We start from the raw sequence: 20138 nt of genomic DNA on the forward strand, positions 1-20138 counted from the left end.
CTCTCTAGCCTGTGCTCTGTGGTTGTTGCCTTCCAGGAAATGGGAGATTTTGGTTTTCTTTTGAATGAGCATGATATGTTCTCAGGTGACTCACTGGAGTGACAGGGTTTTCTGGTAACTGCACCTTGTGCTGCTCAGGATCTTTGTTGATCAGTGTGTTTTCTTCCATTCCCTCCCCTCTGTTCATTGTGTCTCCCTGCCTAGCTTTCTCAATGTAAAAAGAGGTAGGCAGGCTTTCTTCTATGAATTAGATTTAGGACCTAAATGAAGTACCAGAGATGACAGTGAGCTGCTCTCTTTAAACGAGTCTATACCAAGTGGCTGTAAGGCTCACAATATATAAGCCATACTGTTTTGTTTTCAGAGATGTCCTGAGCATAGCTAAGAGAGATGAAGGAGGCAGGTAGGCTGCAACCAGCGAACTGCTAGCAACAAGATTAAGTGCAGCTTCCAAGATCCTGGCATTGTGGAGACAGCTGGAAATCGGTCCTAACCCCTGCTCCTTGCAAAGTACCATTGCTACCTCTGATTTGAGGAATTTTGGGAGCTTGTGGATAAATCTGTCTGTCTAAGCCCCAGAGAAGTCAGGAGGAGATGCTGGTTGGCTACATTCTAAGGTGAGGGAGGCTCTTATGGGTACGATGCTCTGGTGACCATGGCAGAGCTTCATGCAGGAGATAATGGAACTGTTCTTCATGCCAGAGTGGGTTAGTCTGGTCTGAGTCCAGCTATGGGCACCCTCGTGTCCTTGTAGGCAGTGCATGGGGGGATGGCTGGGCCATGGTGGTCCCGGGGCTGGGTGCCACTCTCTCAAAGGTGTACAAATACAGCACAGAGGGGCCACGTGCCCTTCACTGAGACAGTGCATGTACTCATGGCATGGAACCAACACGTACACCAAAGGTGCAAAATAAAAACTGGCCATGTGAAATGCTCCTGGGAGCAGCTGCACTGTGTGCTCCAAGGAAGGAGTGATGTGAAAAGGAAACAGGCAGAATACATGCATGCGGAAAAGGAAAGCCTTTGAGCCATACTGTGACTAAGGGAAGGAGATTGTTCTTAAAGTCAGAGCTGGACATGCTATTGCAGCATCAAAGTTGAAGGACTCCAGAGGAAAAGAGTAGAAAGTTCTGAAAGTTATGGCAAAGATGGAGGCAACCTCTTATTAAAAAATGATACTGGATCTTAGCATTTAAGGGGAAAAAGTGTTTTGCATTTTCTCGGTGCACAAAGGGACTTTCTACTCTAAAGGGAAAAGACAACTAGCTGGAAGCTGAGGTTGGAGAAGTGGAAATTAGGTATTACCTGTTAACAGTAAAGTGATTGAAACAGGCGGTCAGACTGGGGCAGTGCTCTTCTCAAGAGTGTTCAGCCCTGATCTGAAGGCCCAACTGCCAGATATGCTTAAAACAGCCATGCAACCACAGCTCCAATTCAAGCTGAGTGCTGAAGTCCGGTGCAGGAGTAAGTGCCCTGAATTTAATGGTGTGACATGCAGCAGGGCAGACTACGCACATAGACTACTGATACTTCCTGGCCTTCAATTTTGGATCATCTAAGTAATTTAAAAAAGAAAAGAGGTTGTAAGCACCTAAAGCTGGATACAAAGGTCAGTACTTGTTATTTTTTTTTCATCCTGTCCAACTTATTTTGGTGAGTAAAATGGGAGTCATGCCACCAGTCCCCCATCACTGGTTTATGAACTGTGTGGCTGCTCCAGCCCCGCACATGGAGGCTAAGTGCTGTACAGCAAATAGTGCTTGGGGTGAAATACTCAACAGCCAGAAAGCAAAAGTTGACCAGCTGTGTGTTAGCTGAGCTTCAGCAACCTGAAAATCTGTGTGGGGCTCGACAGCAGCTACTGTGCAATTGTGCAATGGGTTGTTTTGTTTCAGGACTGAGGGTTGCAGAAAGCCTGGCAATGTCTCGGAAACAAATGTCCTAAGACCTACACAACAGGTAAGCAAGTGAAAAAGCTGCTTCTGTGTGTTTGGTGTTACTCTGTTGACTACTCAGGAAGCTTCAACCCAAGCGTTTCTTCTTGGTGGCATGAATTAAAAATGCTGCTAATGCCATCGGTCATTTCTCTGCAGGGCAGAGAATGGTGGGCCTGGCTTACAGCACTGCATTTAGGTACGTCTGATAATCTGTCTTTGCGTAAGGCACAAGACAAGATGGAACTATCAGGCTACAAGTTGAGGGGGAACATGTTCATAGCTTACTTGTCCAGATTTATGCAACTGGAAGAGTAGATGATGATAGAATGAGTAAATGGTAGTATTTGATACTAGTATGCTTGTACAAACAGGAAAAAAAACCAAAAACTTTTCTGCTTTGTATTTCATAGAGATTGTAATATTTTGCCGTCAATCACCTATATTGGCAGAGACTTGTACTGCTGCACAACAGCTACGCAGCCAGAGTTTTCAAGTCTTCCCATTTTTAATACAAAATGATGAGCTAATGCTATTGAATTCGCTAAGATGCTTTGTGTAATTTTGAGATGGCATTTCTAAGTAATGGCAGATGACAGCACTTCCATTTCTGAAAAAGAAACAACACGTAAAATTACTTCAATTAGCATAGAGTAGATATATGCGTGCATACAGATAACCAAAGAAGTAATAAAGATGGGATAAGACTTGAATACCAAAAGCTTTTCATCCTAGAGAATAACCCAGGCATCTGGTAACTTTTATGACCACTGTATTCTCACAGAGAGTAAGAACCCACAGCTATAATCTTGCGGTTTAATTTCAGTAGCTGAACGTGGTTTGGGGTGCAATTTCTGCAGTATTGCTACTGTGAGCCAGGTACGCAACAGTAATTTATTTCACCATTCCAGCACCCCTCCAAAAATCCCCCAAACAATACATATAGCAAATTATATTTCTGTAGGGTAATATCCTAAAATTAAGTGAATGTTGACTGCAGTGTTTTTTTAATCATGCTAATAAAGAAAGTCTCAAAGGCCTTGTGTAAATGCCAACGTTATATGTTTTATTTTTAACCAAGTAATTCTTTTAAACCTCACAATATCCATGACTGACAGGAAAAAAAAAAGACATTAGGCATGAAATGAGAATATAAAATACATGATATGTAGAAAGGCAATCAGTGCTTTAGTCCCTCAAGACAGTAAACAGGTGAAATGATCTTCAGAACTTCAACTCACTGTCTTTTTCTTAAAACATAGAACTCAAATGATTTTTCCTTTATTTCACCTTGTAAACAACATACAAGTCAAAATGGACAATGAGGTAATCTATACTACAGAAGATAATTTAAAAACACTAGATAACACACAGTATTAAAGACATATAGAAATCAGTGTTCACTTTGGTCTCTAGTATGGTTATTGTTATTATTACCACAAGCAACACATACTAGTTTAAGCCAGTCTGGTGATGGTTGTCAGCCAGTTGTTGCTTAACTTAGTAATCCAAGAGGTAGTCAAAACCATTATCCTTTGTAAAGCTGGTTGCTCTTACATTTGGTTCAGTGACAATGGTAGCAAATACCTTGGTACTCTTCAACATTCTTACAAAAACACTACCAAAGCTGCTAGTTTACAGCTCTGTTTTAGCATGAGAAAGAAGTGTGTGTTCATAGATCAACCTCTTGCTGTTAGTCGACGGTTGTAACGGGGTAACACACAACCAACGTATCTTAAAGAAGAGGCTGCTGATAAACTAAGCAAAATTAGATTGATGTACTTAACGAGGCTCTGCTTGTTTCTAAAACAATACTCAAATCTCATTAAGACTTCAAGAAAAAATCAGTGCACCTGCACATGTACACATCTTCCCAATTACTTTCATATCTAGCACAGGGGAATACATATATATTTTTATGATAAACATTTCTTACAGATAAATTAATTAAATTAAATTTAAGACTCAATGAGATTTCCCATGTTCTTTTATAATTCTTCTTACAAAGAACATTACAAGCTCTATAAACCCTTTTTATGGCGCTCTATTCACAGAATTACGTATGACTAAGCAGGAACTCCAGGATAACACTGGTGCAGAATAAAGCTGGGCTGAAAAAGGTGGCCTACAAAGGGAAAAAGTAGGAGTCAGATGTGTTCTTTGGCACTCCCTGAGAGCTAGCTAAAAGCAAAATACTGCAGATGGTACTATAATGCCAGACTTACCATCAGCTACAGCAAAAAGTTATTGACTCTTCCTCACAATGATATTCATGGCTTAATTTAGTAGTTTGTAAATAGATTCCATTAACTCTCCTCGAGGGAGAACATAAAGTATCTCACAATGTCCCTTATGGTTAAATCAAATTGAGTATTTTGGAGTGAGGGAGATTGGAGGGAAAGATTTCATTTCAGGTTTAATCTTATCTCCAGCATTGTTTGGAGAAATGTACATCTCTCTGAGCTGGTACCTGAGCTCTTTCTACTGAAATGAGTTTTATTGTGAGGCATTCTGGCAAGGACAGGCAGGTGAATAGGGGAAATCAAGGCTGAGCCAATGCTGCAGAATATTAATTACATCCTTAGATTTAAAGGAAGAATCCCAAATTCAAGTCTGTGCCTCTTCCTATGAAGTGTTTTTTGCTTACTTGGAGCAGCCTATGGAAGGAGCAAAATTAGATTTCTTTTTTTCCTACGGTAGCCCAGTGCTAAGTAGTTACCTGCCATAGCTTGCACTGCTACGTTTAACTCAAGCACGTATACTTTTGTCTGTTTGGGAGATATATTATTTTTTGTGAACAGTGTCCATCATCCTCTAGACAGAAAAATATAAATTTCTAAACAAATGTTTGGGAACTTCTCATTTCAAATGATTGCTTCATCTTCAACAAGTATTTGCTGTAATGTATTCAGTGGTGAATCATCAGTTACATATTCAGTACAGATAAAAAGTATGTACCATAGATCAACAGCCACCTTTAAGGCCAGAGCAGCACAAAGGTGTGTTTATGCAGTAAATATGAGGTAGCCTTTTGCTGTAAACAGAATAATAATTTTATTGTCACCTATGTAAACAAAGTGGGCTTAATGCTTTTGTGTTTTCTTCTTTCCTCTCCTCCCTCCACCCCCCCTATCCCGCCCCTTCTAGAAAAGCTGAGCACCATACCTAACTGCAACTCGAAGTCAGTGGGAGCTGTGGTTGCCCAGCTTCTCCGAAAATTCAGACCCTGTGAATGTAAAGACACGTATGCTCACATAAGCAACCAGTACAGAATGCCACTTTTTCATTTCACAGGAACTTATAATACAAAATGCTGAAATCTGATTATCAGAAATGTAGGTCTATGTCAACTCAGAGGTAGTTACTAACATCAGTACATAATACTTATAGAGAGATAAAAAGGGCTAAGTCTATTTGGTTTGTTCTGAGTAAGTAAGTCGGTAGACTATTCTGTAAAGTAAAAAAAAAACATTACATGGTATATTCCCTGAGCAAAGTTCTTTGTCCTGAGTATGTTAAGTAACAGTGCTAACTTTCTGCAATATTTTATCTTTGCAGCTCAGTCTGACTTTGGTACACACAGTGATTTCAAACAGCACCAATAAAAATCTGCACACTGAAAATATTTCCTCATCTCAGCTCTGAACTTCTTACATATAAACAGGGAATGACCAGTTCTCAAATCCACAATTGCCTATTTCTATAAGGAACTTTGGTTTAAACTTTCAAAGTGACCTAAGTTTTGCATCTTTGCTGTTTAACCTGGGTTTTTACACCGGCTAGAAGGTTAAGCAATGCCACTTTGATTTGTCTACATAATTTAAATAGGTTTACTATCCTCACGTAAGGCAAGGAAGTTCTCTATAGATATATCACATTCAATATCGTCAAAGGTAAGCTTTGCATTAGCATACTGAGAACTTCAGTATAACCCATTGATATTCTCCCAAACACGAGCAAGGAATTCACACAAAATAATTGTCTGGAAATGGTGCCCTTCGCCGAGGCTTTTGCTTACTGCCTTTTTACCGAAGCAGCAGCAGCAGCAACAGTACAAGTCTCACCCGGCAGGACAAATGGGAAGGGAACAGCCACGCAGTGAGCCTGCTGTAACCAGCGGCTGCGCCAGCTACCACATCTGGGACTTGGGCTCACTGCAGCCTCCCATGTGGGCTGTTTCTTCAGTTTGATTATCTTAGCTTAAACCTACCTGACTCTTGCAAGCTTTAACAGCCTGTGTTTATTGCCAATGCTAAGGATTATATACGTTTCTCTAATTAACTTACATCTGCAATGGGATTTGTCAAAGTATGTTATCGTACGTATGACGTGGTGATGCAGATGTTACAAATGGAAAGTGACTTGAAGTTCTGACAGGCTCCAACTCTATTAACCCCAGCAAGGGCTGCAGCCCAGGGAGTCTCACTCTGAGGCCACCAGTCTTCCTCCTCTGTAATGCAGAAGTGTGTGGTCCCAGCACACACAAGACCATGGCTGGTCAGCAGCAGTCTCCTGTTCACAAGAAGCAGGTGATGCCCACAGCTTCTGCCAGGTTGGCAGGTGCCTTCACTAAGGCTTGCATGCAGCAGGCACCTGTCCTTTAATGTACACGTGCCGTATCATCAGAAAGAGAGGCTGGCTGAGCAACTATGAGTACCTATCTACCTTTATTCTTAAGAAACTATTTATCCCAGGATCTTATCAGTTTTGCATTTTGTTTTCTTTAAAAACAAAAACAGACAACAACAACAAAAATCCCTACGCAATTCTCCCAACAGTAAATAAGGGGGAAGTCCCTTCAAATTGCGGGGCGCTACTTGGGACCAAGAGAAGTTGCTGCTGCTGCTGCTACTGCCACCAAGGTCCCCTAAATGTTCACAGAATACAAAAGGTTCTACAGGATGGTATCCCGATACCACTCAAAGAGGTTTGTTCTTCAACAACTTACATAGTCTCCCCTACACAACAGTCATCTAAATCACAGTTCCACCCATATTACTTTAGCAAAACATTCTGAGAAACCAGCACAGAAACTACACATTCATTGTCTTTTCCGGAGCATTAAACTCCTTACCAACAAAGGATGGTGGCAATGAGAGCCATGTTTAGTTGTGACACTGCCCTTCCAAGGCATGGGGGTGGAGGGGTGGGAAAGGGGAAAGTTATGCTTTGTGGAGATGACAAAGAAAGTAACTCAAATTGGTGGTTGGGGGATGTCTTAGTATCTTTAGTACCATATGGCAGCTTTAAAATATGAACATATCCTTTGGTTCACAAGAAAAGTAACAGTCTTTATCTTAGTTCTGCGTGCGGTTTTTCAGATTTGGTTTGTTTCATTTTGCGAGGTTTCTTGGGTTTTCTTGTTTGTTTTTTGAACGTGTTTGAAAACAGATTCTGGGAATGAGTTCAGGAACATTTATCGGTACTGCGTCTATTGCTTCACAGTAACATATTGTGGGAGCTGGAGAGTGTCCTGATGAAAAAAATACATACTCACAGATATGTACACAGACACGCACGTGCACACTCACACACACACATACAGAAGGTAAAATGCAATGCACCCTGCTCAAATGGATTCTGCTTGGAGTGATTTGTCTATTAAAGAAAAAAAAAATCACAGTTCCTCAACAGTAGTTAAAATTCCACATCAGCTACTGATTATGAAATTATTTCCCCTGTACTTGCATGAGGTAGACATCCCGAGAGGATAAAGAAAATGGAAAGTTATGGAAAATGCTTTAAGTTTTTTTCCTTTTCTGAACAGAAGGCCCCTTTCTGCTTGGTTCTTCGGGTGATGCAGACAACTTACTTGAAGAAGCTTCTTGTGGCGACCTGCCTGAACGCTCTGAGATCTCTGACCTTCCCTCCTGAGAATATGATGGAGATGAATAGCCATACGTTCCTCCCCCTTCTCTCAGGAAAGCAGAAGTGGAAGGCTGGGGTTCAGCTTCATGTCTTCCCTGAGAACTAGTGGGCTGTTGTGAAACAGTTTTGTGGGGGCAGTTAGCCACCATGTGCGTGATGCTCTGACAGTAATGGCACTTCTTTGGCTGTGGAGGTAGACTACATTCTTTCGCGTGGTGATCAAGTCCACCACAGTTGTAGCATCTAGAAATGAAAAGAGACATCTGGTTATAAAACGCAGCATCAAATTGTTAAGATTTTCTATGCATCATAAACTCAGGGTGCACCTTGCCTGCTAGTGAAGCAGCAGGAGCATCTGCACTGACATCCCACCACCACAGGCTGAGATATAATTGACTTTTGCTTTTTAAGTAACACACCTGGAATGCACCCCTTCGTCATGCTGGTAAAAAAAAAAACAACAAACCAAACACTTAGTGGGAAACAGATTCTGTTACCACTGTCATTATCGGTCAGTATCTTGCTATAAAAACCCTCGGTACTCCTTGAAAGTAAAGACCAGCCTTAAGTAGATCCTAACTTGTGGGACCTTTCTACTGGCTGACGGGGGCTAAATCTGTTGGCAAGTGCAAGCAGGGGCCTAATCACACTTTGATGAAAGCCTTTAGATGCCTTATTGCCCTTGGTGGTTAAGATGAGCCCCTGCAGCACGAGGACAACATTGCAAGGGTCCCGCTGTTGAAAGAGCCACTGCCACTGTACAACTACATTAGGAAACCCTTGCTGCACACTGAGGATTTCATGAATACAACGCCAAGACACTAAAATCCAGAATACGAAATCAAACAAACAAGCAAAAACCCCATGTCAGCCCATCCTGCTAGCTCTCCCCAAAAGAGAGATGCTGGGGTTCAGCCATAGCTCTGGCCCCACTAGAGGGCACCAAATATTCACGCATCCCAAGACGGCCGCTGCAGCAAACAGTTCGGCTTACCCAAGTATTTATAGCATTAAACTCCTGTGAGGTAGTACTTCACATGCCCAAGACAGACGTTTTGGAGTGGGGTAGAGAGAAGGGGCCAGAACCCAGCTCTTCACTCAGAGCAAGGTTTCAGTCCACGAGTTGCTGGGTCGTGGCCATAAAGAGAAACAAGCAGGGAGGAGACATTTGGCCTTCCCTAAGGAGCTGCCTTAGACTGTGCTGCGTCTCACAGGATGTGCAGCATTTTCTCTGATACTCTGTGCCCAAAAGCTTTTTGGACACATAAAAGACCATGTCCAAAACCTTGCCTCAGTTAAGGCACACCAAGGGGAGGGTGGGGGCCAAGCTTTTACGATGCTTATGTTTCAGAGGGTTGGTAATGGCTTTTATGGTTTCAATTCAAAGCAAAATAAATAGAACCCTAGCAAGAGTCATAAAACAGGGTTTGTTTGTTTTCTCTTGGAATTCCCAAACCACATTGCAAGTGGTGGTGACCTGGGGTGTCATCTTCAAAAGAACAGCTGCCAAAAGCGGACACACGGCAGAGCACCTCTTCCAAGCTGCAGGGGCAACACCAAGTCTTAAAAATGGCCCAAATGTAAACACTTCTATTAATCTTGTTATCAAAGGGAGTCATTGAGAAATCTCCAACAATTCCCTACTGAATACTCCTTCTTTATAACATGCACCAGGAATGTGAACCCTTGAGTTATATTAATATGACACTTGATACAGGGAAATAATTACCTGATGATCCTATGCTGGTCATGTTCACTACTGAACTTCTTTCTTTGGCTGTTTTTCTATGGCTTCCATTTCTTTGTATTACAAATACTTGCAACGAATGCACACGGACTAAATCTCTAAAAGGCTACAAAATGGCTGTTGAAGTTTGCAGATCCACTCTGAGAAAGAGTCCCAAGTGCCTCCCCCTTGATATTTCTTTTTCACTATCAGCAAGATGCTAACCATATCTTTATTTTAATAGACTAATGAAAAATTTTCGGTGAAATGGTTCCATTTCTTCACCTGCAGCGCACAGAATTATGTGATTTTCAGAGGAATTTGAAGGCTATGCCAGCACTAGTCTGCCTGTATATACTATGAAATAACCCATGAACAGATGAAGTATAAAGCTTCCTTTCAACCAAGAAGGAAACATGTACAAGCCTCACTGTCATTTAGTACAGATCTCCCTAGCAAAGGAATACTAAACATTGTAAAATAAGAACATCCTGGTTTAAAACAGAAACATCAAGCCTTTTTCTGCGTAATGTAAAAAGTTTTAAGTTAATAAATAATATTAATCTGAATGATTTTCTTCCAAATCATTGTAGGTATTTTTAAATTAATGGCCTCGCTTAACAGCAGCATTCAGTCTTAACAGGCATTCAACTATATTTCCCTGACAAGCTTACTAAACATCCCCTGGTTAAAATAATAAGACAGTAAAACTTGCAATTGGAAAAACACAAGAGCAGCAACAACAAAACCCCTTAAGTATTTTACTTTCTCTCCCTCCAGTAAGTGCACCTAGGGCTTCACAAACATGGTATTTATTATAATGCAGGTTATATTAAAGAATGGTGTTTATTAATATCTTGTGAATTTGTTTCTAGCACTGAACTAATTCCTAGATTTTTTATCTTAGTGTAATACAATATCATTTGGGAGTGTGCATTCAGGAAATGGTGCATTTTACCTTAATTAAGAAATATAGAATTTTATAGCTGCGAGTGCATTTGTGCTGGCTTCCTTCCCTAACATCACATTTACTTAGAATCATCAAAAAAAGTTTGAAAATAGGTTAAAGGGCTTCAGTAGCAGAGGAGGTGGTAGCCATGGACAAATCAATTTAATCAGTCACTATGGTATGCACTGTGTTATCCAATTCAGTGAACCATTTCACCTCCCCAATTGACCAAGAACTTGCTGTCAGGACCCCCGTTTCCACTCAAGAGGCCTCAGTCACCTTTTGCATATATTTTTTATCAGTACTACTTACTTGCAAAATATTGCATTTCTCTGCTTTTATTCAAATCTCTTGTAAAATGCCACTGTAAAATAAAATAATGTCAGCAGCCGCTGTAATTAAACTATGATTTGGCTTTTCAGGAATGCTTTTTGTGACTAACCAACCCAAGCATCTGGCTATACTGTCGCATTAGAATAGGTATGTGCCAGCCTGGGTGTGCCTGGACTTAAACAGGGGGGTGGTATTCATTCCCTTCTTTTAACTATGTATTCATTCCTTGTCAATCACTCCTACCAAGAGAAGAGATCACACCCCACGCTCAGAGCCTTCCCTCTCAAGGGATTTACACCCAAAGGAAATGCCCAGCCATCTCAGGAGCTCACAAATGACACCACATGGCAGCATCCACGCGCATTAAGGTATGGCATTAACCCTTTCGTCCAAAATGCTTCAGCTCTTTGCATGTCTCTGCTGTATAAACCAATGTTACAACATGATGAAAACTGGTAATGTTTGATATATGCACATAGATTTGTATATCCATAATGCTGTATCTGTAAATATATAGAGCAGCATGCAAGCTGGCTCCTGTTAAGAAAATCAGCACATTCTCTCTCACTCACTCAACTGTGTTTTCAGAAACTCTACATAAGCGCAACTCTAGTAAATACTTTTTCAGAAGCATAATGGAAATAATGTAAGTTAGACACTTACAACATAAAGCTTCCTGTGCTCATTACATCACGAGATGAATAAACCATAAAAAGCCCTTAGAAATGCCAGTATAGCAGGAGTTAATCCTTACGAAAATGCAACAGCGAGAAAGACTGCATCTTTCATCCTCTCTCATGATTTACTGCATAGCTTTCGGCTCAAAATAATGCCACAAAGTAAATAAAGAGATGGCAATTATACTGAAGGGGAATCCTTCCTTCACTACAGCACTGTCAGGAAGGGGGATCAGGTTTACGGTATAAAAAGGACGAACATTTTAATGGAGGAATACCTTGAGGAACTTAGCTAGCACTGAATTTCAGTATTCTCCAAAAATCAGTAGCATTACTTCCTACTAATGAAGAAAGAACACGTGGCAAGGTTAAAAATACTTCTAAATTCTCCTTCACTATGGACTTGTGATTACACAGAACTACAGATATTAGAAACAGATGAAACAAGAAGAAAGCGTACGGATTCCAACATAACCTACTGTGTTACCAAATTAATTACAAAAAGCTGATGTCCAAAAATTCATGACAAGTACTCCAAACCACAACCAAATGCAAGCACAAAATAAAATACTCCCTAGCTTTCAGCTATTTTGCCTTGTCCCAGTAGTCCCCTCAGAGTTAGGAAGCATTCTCTAAGCCCCTCACTTTTAGCATGACAACACAGCCCTCAAACAAGCACCTTTCTCACAACAACAGCTCAGCTGAGCTAAGCAATAAAGAGGGTAAAGCACAACCACTTTGTTCTTCATGCTCCTTCACAATATGATTTGGATGATAATCCAATACATACGACAAGAATAATTTGTGTGGCTCCACTCTATTATCTGTTGGGGGAAAAAGCGTTAGGGTTGCCCTAGTGACTATTTTTGGGGGTGGTGGTTTTCATATCTGACGGAACAAGCAGAGGGAAGAAAGGAGCAAGAGTGCAGGGTGTCTGAAATAATCCACCATGATATTTCTTACACCAGCTCCCCTTTCTGCTTTTCCTTTTGGAATGCTATAGGATAACAAAAATCTGCACTTTGGTGAACAATGCTTCATCCAGCAGTTCAGACGCTGAGAAAAACAGCTAGGCTGCATAACAACATATGCAAGCACGATGTTTTCACAGTGTGCTGAATGCCAGCAAAGCAGTTAAAGCAGATAGAATAATTACAAGGGAATGCTTAAAGCCATACCTAGCTAGATATGCTGTCTTTTTTCCACTGTTTTCACAACTACCTGAAGAAAGGACATTTCTTGCCAACAGCATCAACTGCAGATTGCTTTAAGCACCTCCATTTGCCATGAAGGGAGCTTCAGCTACAACTGATCTAACAGAAACACAAATCTCAGACAAAATGGAGGTGTTTTACTCCCCAACGGCTCCAGAGACTGGGTGGTGACAGGCAATGCAAGGGGACACTGCTGGGTCACAAACACCTCTGTGGGGCTGAGAGGGCTTCCCGAACAGCCTGGGAGCTGCTGATTGTGACTTTAATTCAAGATAAACACAGTCAGTGTGATGTACACAAGACGCCCTGGGCATCCATGCACTGCCTGCTCAGGCCCAGCGGGTAATTTCTGGAGCGCTTCTCCTCACATCCTTGTTTTTCAGTTCTTATGTTATTTTGTTCATTCAGTTGCAATTCTTAAGCTATTTTTGAATGCAGTGGGAATACAGGTAACTCTGAGAATGGTCTAATGAGGCATTAGTATTCAAAAACAGTATTCTGAATCACTCAAGGCCACATGAAATTATCTTGTCAAATGAAGTAGAGAATGGAGCATCTTGCTTCTCCATCAGAGTATTTATGGTGTGTCCAGCAAGCAGAGTGACGCTAAGGCAGAAAACTTCACCACCTCATTTTTTAATTCAAGAGAAAAGATTAACAATCATTTGAATCTCAAAAATGTAATTATTTTCTGTCAGGTGTACTGGAAAATTGTATGGTATCAATCCAGAACATGAAACACAGGGGCTACGTCTAGATTTGCCCTGATCCTGTGTCTACATGCTGTCCCATAAAAGGCTGTGCAGAGGTGACATGCTGGGAAGTTAACTGCAGGCTGCTGCTCTTCAGTACAATTCAGTCTGGAAATGCATTGTGCCTTTCTAGCTTTCTGAGATTAAAAGCCATCACCTTTTAAAACCAAGGTTATTCTTCAAAAGAAATAAAGATGAAATAAAATAAAAATGTTCATCTATTCCTCTGGCTAATCCTACAACACACGGTAATGTATCAGATAGAAGCCACTCAATTTCAATGAGGAAAACAAGATCCCTTTGTTATTTTTTTTAAGGTTGCCCTCTTTCATCTTGCAGCTAGCCCCAGTATGCTGACACAACCCCACCTTCTGCAAAGTTTCCAATAACATGGGGTAGAATATCGATGGTGCATACTCTCATTACAAATAAACAAAAATGCTCAATCGTAAACGCATCAGATCGAATAGTTTTCCATGGTTAGCTCTAAATCAATCTATTTCCCCCCCTGTATCCAGAAGCCATATCAATAGGTTGTGGTCTTTTGTCGTGTGGGCTTCCCATCCCCCTCACCCCCCTACAAAGACGCTCACAAAAACGCAGGGCATTTGTCTGAGAAACCAGGCCTTTTGGGGCACTGGTCAGCTTCACTGAGAGAGGAAAGAAATTTGTTTATAATCTGCTAATATAATTTTACTGGAAGACGTTTTTAATGCGTTTATTTTCCTTGAAAACCAAGAACAATGAAATGGAAGGTGTCTCACAAAGCACAAAGAACTACACAGACACCGGCTCTTAAAAAATAACCTCCACAATATCATTTCCTTTCTTTCTTGCTTTCCATGAAACCTTATCTGTGCTATCCACTCAGCCCTCTTCAGAGGCATGAAGGAAAACTATTTTTTGCATAAATCACATAAAAAATCCTTATGAAATGCATCCTCAAGGAAGAATGCTTTGGATGTTCTTTTCACTCCTTACAATAAAAAGATTTGCTTTACACTGAGAGTTCGGAACTCCAGAAATAACAACTTACAAAATGAGGTCTTTCTTTTTTCCTGCGTAACACCAGAGATGGTTTTGCTCCAAAAGTATCAATGTAGTGTGGAAAGAATGTGCGTATTTTAATGGCCCCAACCCATCCAGATAGAGCAGATATAAGATCAGCGACGGTTTAACGGTTTAAACAGTCATATATCATGCATGTTCAACATGAAATGCTATGCTGCGATTTCAAATAAGCCTACTGTTAATCTTTTTGCATTGTGAAACCACACACACAAATATTTAGAATATTCGAAAGCCTTCATTTTTGTGGGAATAAGAAAAAAAAAGGATTTAAAATCAAAACAGTTACCTATGCAGGACTTTAAAAAATAACAGATATTTTCCATAGTTGATGTTGGTGGAAAGGCTGCCATAAAGATTTACCACAGGTACCCTGCGGGGTGTGCCCACATTTGAGAAGTGTATTTGCCAGCATTACCCAGGGTGCAACACTGGGTAGACCCAGACTGGTTTGAAGCTGCTTCTCAGTGCCCCCAGTACAGAATCCTGGCTCAGTAACATAGGTAATGGTGCACAAAGCTGGCTCTGCTCTGCCTGGGTCAGCGAGGTGCTACTCCTGAGCTAAGCAGCATGCCTGCCCCGATCTGCCCCTGCACAGATCCAACCGCAGTGCATCCACACCCACACATCAGGTAAGTGCATAGATCTGATGAAAGGGCAGCACATTACTGGGAACTGATAGTAAAAAACCGCCATTTCTCTGTCATTCCTTATTCTGTCATTAAGATTAACAGCAAATACGAGTTTCCTAACCCATTCTCCTTTCAGTTTGAGGGTCATGTAACTTCAAGTATCCCTTATAAATCAGAATCATCAAATTTTCACAAATATCGGACAACAGGAGTAGGGACTGACTGAAATCCTAGCCTTGATGCAGATTCTCAAAAAAGCTGTCCTATCCTGAATCAGATGATTTGCATGAGCATAAGCTTCACAAGTGTAAAGGGCTGCAGAATATGACCAGCACCTCACATCTTCATTCTTCAGAAATAAAGGACAGTTCCTGTCACATTCGCTGTTATGAGGCCAATTCAGTTATCCCTATGGGGGTTCGTTCCAGACCTTGTGGAATTGATAGAATAAGTCATGTCACACAAAATACATGCAGGGCTTCCCTCTCCAGCTGTGTAACAAAAGGCCAACAAACACGGTGGCTGGTTTTCCTTGAAACTGTGCCTGCAAGTTCACATGTTCAATACCTGCAGGGAGAATTAGATTATTCAGATGCTTTGTAGACACATTTTAGTGGTAAGGGAAATCTGTATCACAATGATCTACTGACTAAGGAAGAAAGTAGTCAGTTCCCAAACTTTTCCAAACTTGCACCTTACATGCCTAAAACAGACAAGCTCCATATATTGACACTACTACAGACCAGTTGTGTTCAGCATTTACTGTAACATTTTAAAGATATTTACACCATCTTAAAAGATTTTAACTTGAAGCTTTTCACATCAAAATGCAGAAGCAACAGCAAGGCGTGAAAAGAGGATTTCAGCAGCAAACGGATTAAGCCTCAAATGTTAAAGCTTTTAATTCCCACCTGAGGCAGGTATTGAGAATGAAAAGTGAATTAATTCAGTGTTTTTCTATTCCAATCTATTTTACCACCATCTTGGTTGTTAATTCTCTCTACAATTATGTATATTAAAAAAAAATACATCACCAACAAAACACACATTTGTGCATGTAAAAACAACATTGTTAATTCAAAATGTTGAGTTTCGTTTTTCTTGAGATCCCTAGCCTCAGGATGGCAAATCTCATGCATGAGTTTGAGTTCAGTATTTCTTTCTCTGAAATCTGTTAATTCTGTGTACTGTTACAAATAATCAACCATAACTGAAAGCATTTTACAATACCTGGTAAACTATATCACTTTATCCCTTTTGGTCATGATTAGGCACGTTAAATGATATCACTTCAGTAAAATGTTAACAATGAGGTGAACAAACTTTTTAAAAAGACTGTGCCATCCAGAAACATCATCTTAATGGTCTTAATTCTGCTGTCAATCACACAAGTGTAAATGCAGAGCAATTTTGCTAACTTCAGTCAGCTTGTTCTTGGCTAACTTTAATAGTGTAACTGAGAAAAGAATTTCTCACTGTACATGAGTACTTAGAAGTCACACTGCAGCAGTGCAGGCTCTTCCTCTGCGTACTGCATGAGGAGGAAGCACCTGAGTTCCACCTGTGAATCTTTATTTGCTAGTTGATACAACACTTGAAAGTATAATGTAACAAAAAATTTAGAATAGCAAAGCCAAAGAACTATGGCCAAGGTAGAGAAGGGACCTGTTCGATTTGTACTCAGCCATTCCAGCTAAGAATGAACAAATTAACTGTTTCAAAAGAAAGGACATTTACAGGTCAAGCCTCAGTTTTCCTGCTACGACCAATGAAATCTGACTCGAGAGATTTATATAAAATAGAAACCCTAGACTTAAACAGAATGTTTGAAAATAAAGAACAATTCAGATAAGATCACCCTAGTTGTGATCAGTGCAAAGGGATGGCAGATTACTACTTGGACACCATGTGCACTGGCCAAAGAAAAACAGTAAGGAAGACAAGATGGATATGCTTGCCAAGCACAGCATAACCAGCTATCTGTAGTTCTGATCAGCAATTCATACCCGAGTCACAACTTCAGTTACAGAAGCCCTGAATTTACAATGTTGAAAGCAGTCACAAAGCAGAAGAGTGAGTAACGCCAGTACTGTGTCTGTGCCTTAACATTTCATCTATACCTTAAACCAAACAACTTTTTAGTTATCCAGCAGCATTCACTGTGCAAGGCAGGAAAAATGAAACGTTAAGGCTGGAAGCACGCAGAGGCAGAAAGGCCAACATATTTTTAATGCAAGCCCTGAAGTTGCTCGTGATCAATCTGACTTTTGGTTGCAGAACAATGAAGGCATATTAATATGTTTCTGAACTCATTTATGCAAAGTATGCACAGGCTGAGATATCAAATTTCTGTGGGGGGGATAGTTCACAGTTCTTCCATTTTGGAGTGCAAATCCTGACTTCTAGCAAAAGAGAGGATTACCCAGTTACGCTGTCAGCCTGTCTGCTCCCCCTCAATCCCGGGTTCTGAGGGCAAGTTAGAAGACATAGAAAGGTGACAAGGAACATACTGCAGTGGCTATGAATGGAATGTGCGACGTCAAATTTGTAAGAATCCACTGATTTTGTTAACCCTTATTGGAAACAGTGACTGAAACCCAGTTTCCTGTGGTTAAGTATCTTCCACAGGAAAAATTGTGAGTATCCTTTCACACGATCCAAATATACTGCAGCTGAACAGACCTATTTTTTGCCACTCTGGATAAATGTTTGTTGCTAGCTGGAGGAGGAGGCAAATCACCGGCAGACCAGGCTGGAGCAGGGCGGCGGCCCCCACTCAGCCTTCCCAGCTTCTGCCAGTCCTTCCTCAGCCACTCCTCAGCACACAGGTGCCACAACCCACCTCTCTGCAACAACTAATTAAATCAGGTGCCAATACTGGATATCTATATTTTTGGACCATCATAAAAATCCCAACAGCAGCCTTATGAGCTGCTGTATGCTCTACAACTGTACTCATCGGCCTGCATGGCCCAGGTTCTTCATCCCTGCCTGCCTCTCCTCAGTCCCAGTATCCCCGCATCTTGTGCTGGTGCTTCCTCCACACGGTACACTCCTCCTGGAGCTGGTACACAATCCCTGCTCTCCTGAGAGAGTGGAGAAGAGAAACCCTTGTCTCTTATCTCACAAGAAGGATCTATTAATCCTTCTTCAAAAAGCTCAAGAGCTACCATCTGCAGAGAACAACAGCCTCCTGGCAGAAAGGACCTTGCATGCAGACACACACAGTGTGAACACTTCTAGGTATGCGGTGATCCCCAGGGTGTCTTTTGTATAGGTTAAAATATGCCCACTAGTTTGGGTCATACAAACCAAGGCTCAGGAACCAACCTGATAATTTCGTGGAGTTCTGCTATCAGTTAGAGCACTGAGTTGCTGGTTGTCCTGTAGAAAGTCCATCTGATACAAGACACAGTATCTGGGCAGCACATAAATCAGTTTTTTGAGGCTCTAGACAGCACTCAAATGTTGCATCTAGGAACTCAATGCCTTCTGTGTGATCAAAAATTGTAAAACCTACACAGCTTTAGCCTTTTAAGACTAAGGGTCCAGATCTTTAAAAGTCTGATGTTTCCCACAATATTCCTGGATACTTCCAGGAACAATCCATTTAGTAAACCAGCCTCCCTCTTGAAAATCTGAAAGGTCAGAAAGCCATGCTCCTAAGTCATGATAGATGCCTTTGACTTTCCTCCTTACAAAACTTCTAAATATCCAACAAACCCAGAAATACTTGATTCCAACTAACTACAGACTGGAGGTAAACTGTGGCTCACACAGGGCTCTTGACCTCAAGCACAGTCCCCAAACTTCCTGCAGGGGAAGTCTTATCTTTCCTGGGCTTTGAAACTGGCGATGGAGACTTTAGTAAATGACGTCAGAGAGAGAAAATAAAGAAGGAACCTTTTGGGAACTAGACCTGAAAAAAAGATGCTGATAACAGACTTCCAAAGGATTAGGGGTCATGCATAATCAGATGTTTACAGGTATTCAAATGCCTAAAACTCACAGACCTCAGAGGCAATAAGGTTCCTCATAGCTTTGAGGATATGAGTGTGCCCCTCTGGATTACGCATGGTAAACTAAGAAAATAATTGTTGTACAACAGTGTAGCACCTTATGGTTGATCAGGTCACAAATCAATTGGAATTCACTGAACTAGAGCAAGAATCAAGCACATCCTGGATAATGCATGAAATACCTGATTTGGAAGTTGTCCTCCATGTTACAGCCCTTCTAGTGCTGTCTAACCACCAGGATGAAAAGCCATGAGCAAGCTGTGAAAAGCCAGTCCTCTTATGTCCACAACCCAAACGTTAAATGGAAAAGGGTTATTGAAATAAACTGAGCAAGTGCAGGAAAAACTCTTAACACATCTTTTTCAGTCTGTGTTGACAGGAAGCACTAGAGAAGAATCAGACGAGGAAGGCATACACTTCCTTCATGGTGTAAAAGCCTGAATCAGAATGCCTTCTACATACTACTTTGTGTAGCTTTCCTCCCAGTTCGTGCACAGCTTTACACAGTGCAGGTGCCACCACTGCTGTCTTGGCAGCAACAGCGACTGCTCCTGGGATGCCCTTCTGGTTTCACACTCTGTGCTGTGAAACAAGCCAGCAGCAGCAAGCCATGCCAGCAGGGTGCAGAGATCTTCCAGAGATCATGGTCGAGTTTGCAAGCCATCTAGCACTGTCAGCAGTTACCAGGAGTCCAACTCAACAGCTCTCCATTTCATTCATGGCTTTTCTTTGGTACTATGACATTAAATAGAAGACAAGCACAAAGTAAAGAGCCCTCTTCTCAAGAAGAATACTACCAAAGACAAATGATTTGCTTTCAGAAGTCCTTCAGGAGAATCTGTTGCAATAACTAAAACTGTTACCCCTTCTCCACAGCAAAAGTTTTCAGGTAATTCACCTACTTGTTTTTCAGTTTGTAGTATTTGTTTAGCTCGGTTCACCTCACACCTCCAGCTCCGAGGCAAA

At 41.2% G+C, this 20138-nt stretch overlaps 1 protein-coding gene and 1 long non-coding RNA gene across 11 annotated transcripts in view; one reads left to right on the forward strand and one right to left on the reverse strand.

Annotated features, from left to right (window-relative positions):
• LIN28B (lin-28 homolog B) overlaps positions 5483–20138 on the reverse strand; it is a 92292-nt gene continuing 77636 nt past the window's right edge. For 8 of the 10 annotated variants that reach the window (XM_021391672.1, XM_021391678.1, XM_021391674.1 and 5 more), the window contains 2 exons: positions 7747–8045; positions 5483–7407 (listed from right to left, as the gene is read on the reverse strand). In XM_021391672.1, coding sequence (XP_021247347.1) covers positions 7268–7407; positions 7747–8045 — 439 coding nt within the window. In that variant the 3' untranslated portion in view covers positions 5483–7267. Of the gene's footprint in view, positions 8046–20138 lie in introns of all 10 variants that reach the window. The other 2 variants (XM_021391681.1, XM_021391682.1) reach the window with 1 other exon arrangement.
• LOC110396208 lies at positions 8053–12169 on the forward strand. The gene is made up of 3 exons (XR_002436838.1): positions 8053–9382; positions 10900–10957; positions 11058–12169. It is a non-coding gene; the product is annotated as an uncharacterized LOC110396208 (long non-coding RNA).

Source organism: Numida meleagris, chromosome 3, assembly GCF_002078875.1.
Source record: "Numida meleagris isolate 19003 breed g44 Domestic line chromosome 3, NumMel1.0, whole genome shotgun sequence".
Classification (NCBI taxonomy): Eukaryota; Metazoa; Chordata; class Aves; order Galliformes; family Numididae; genus Numida; species Numida meleagris.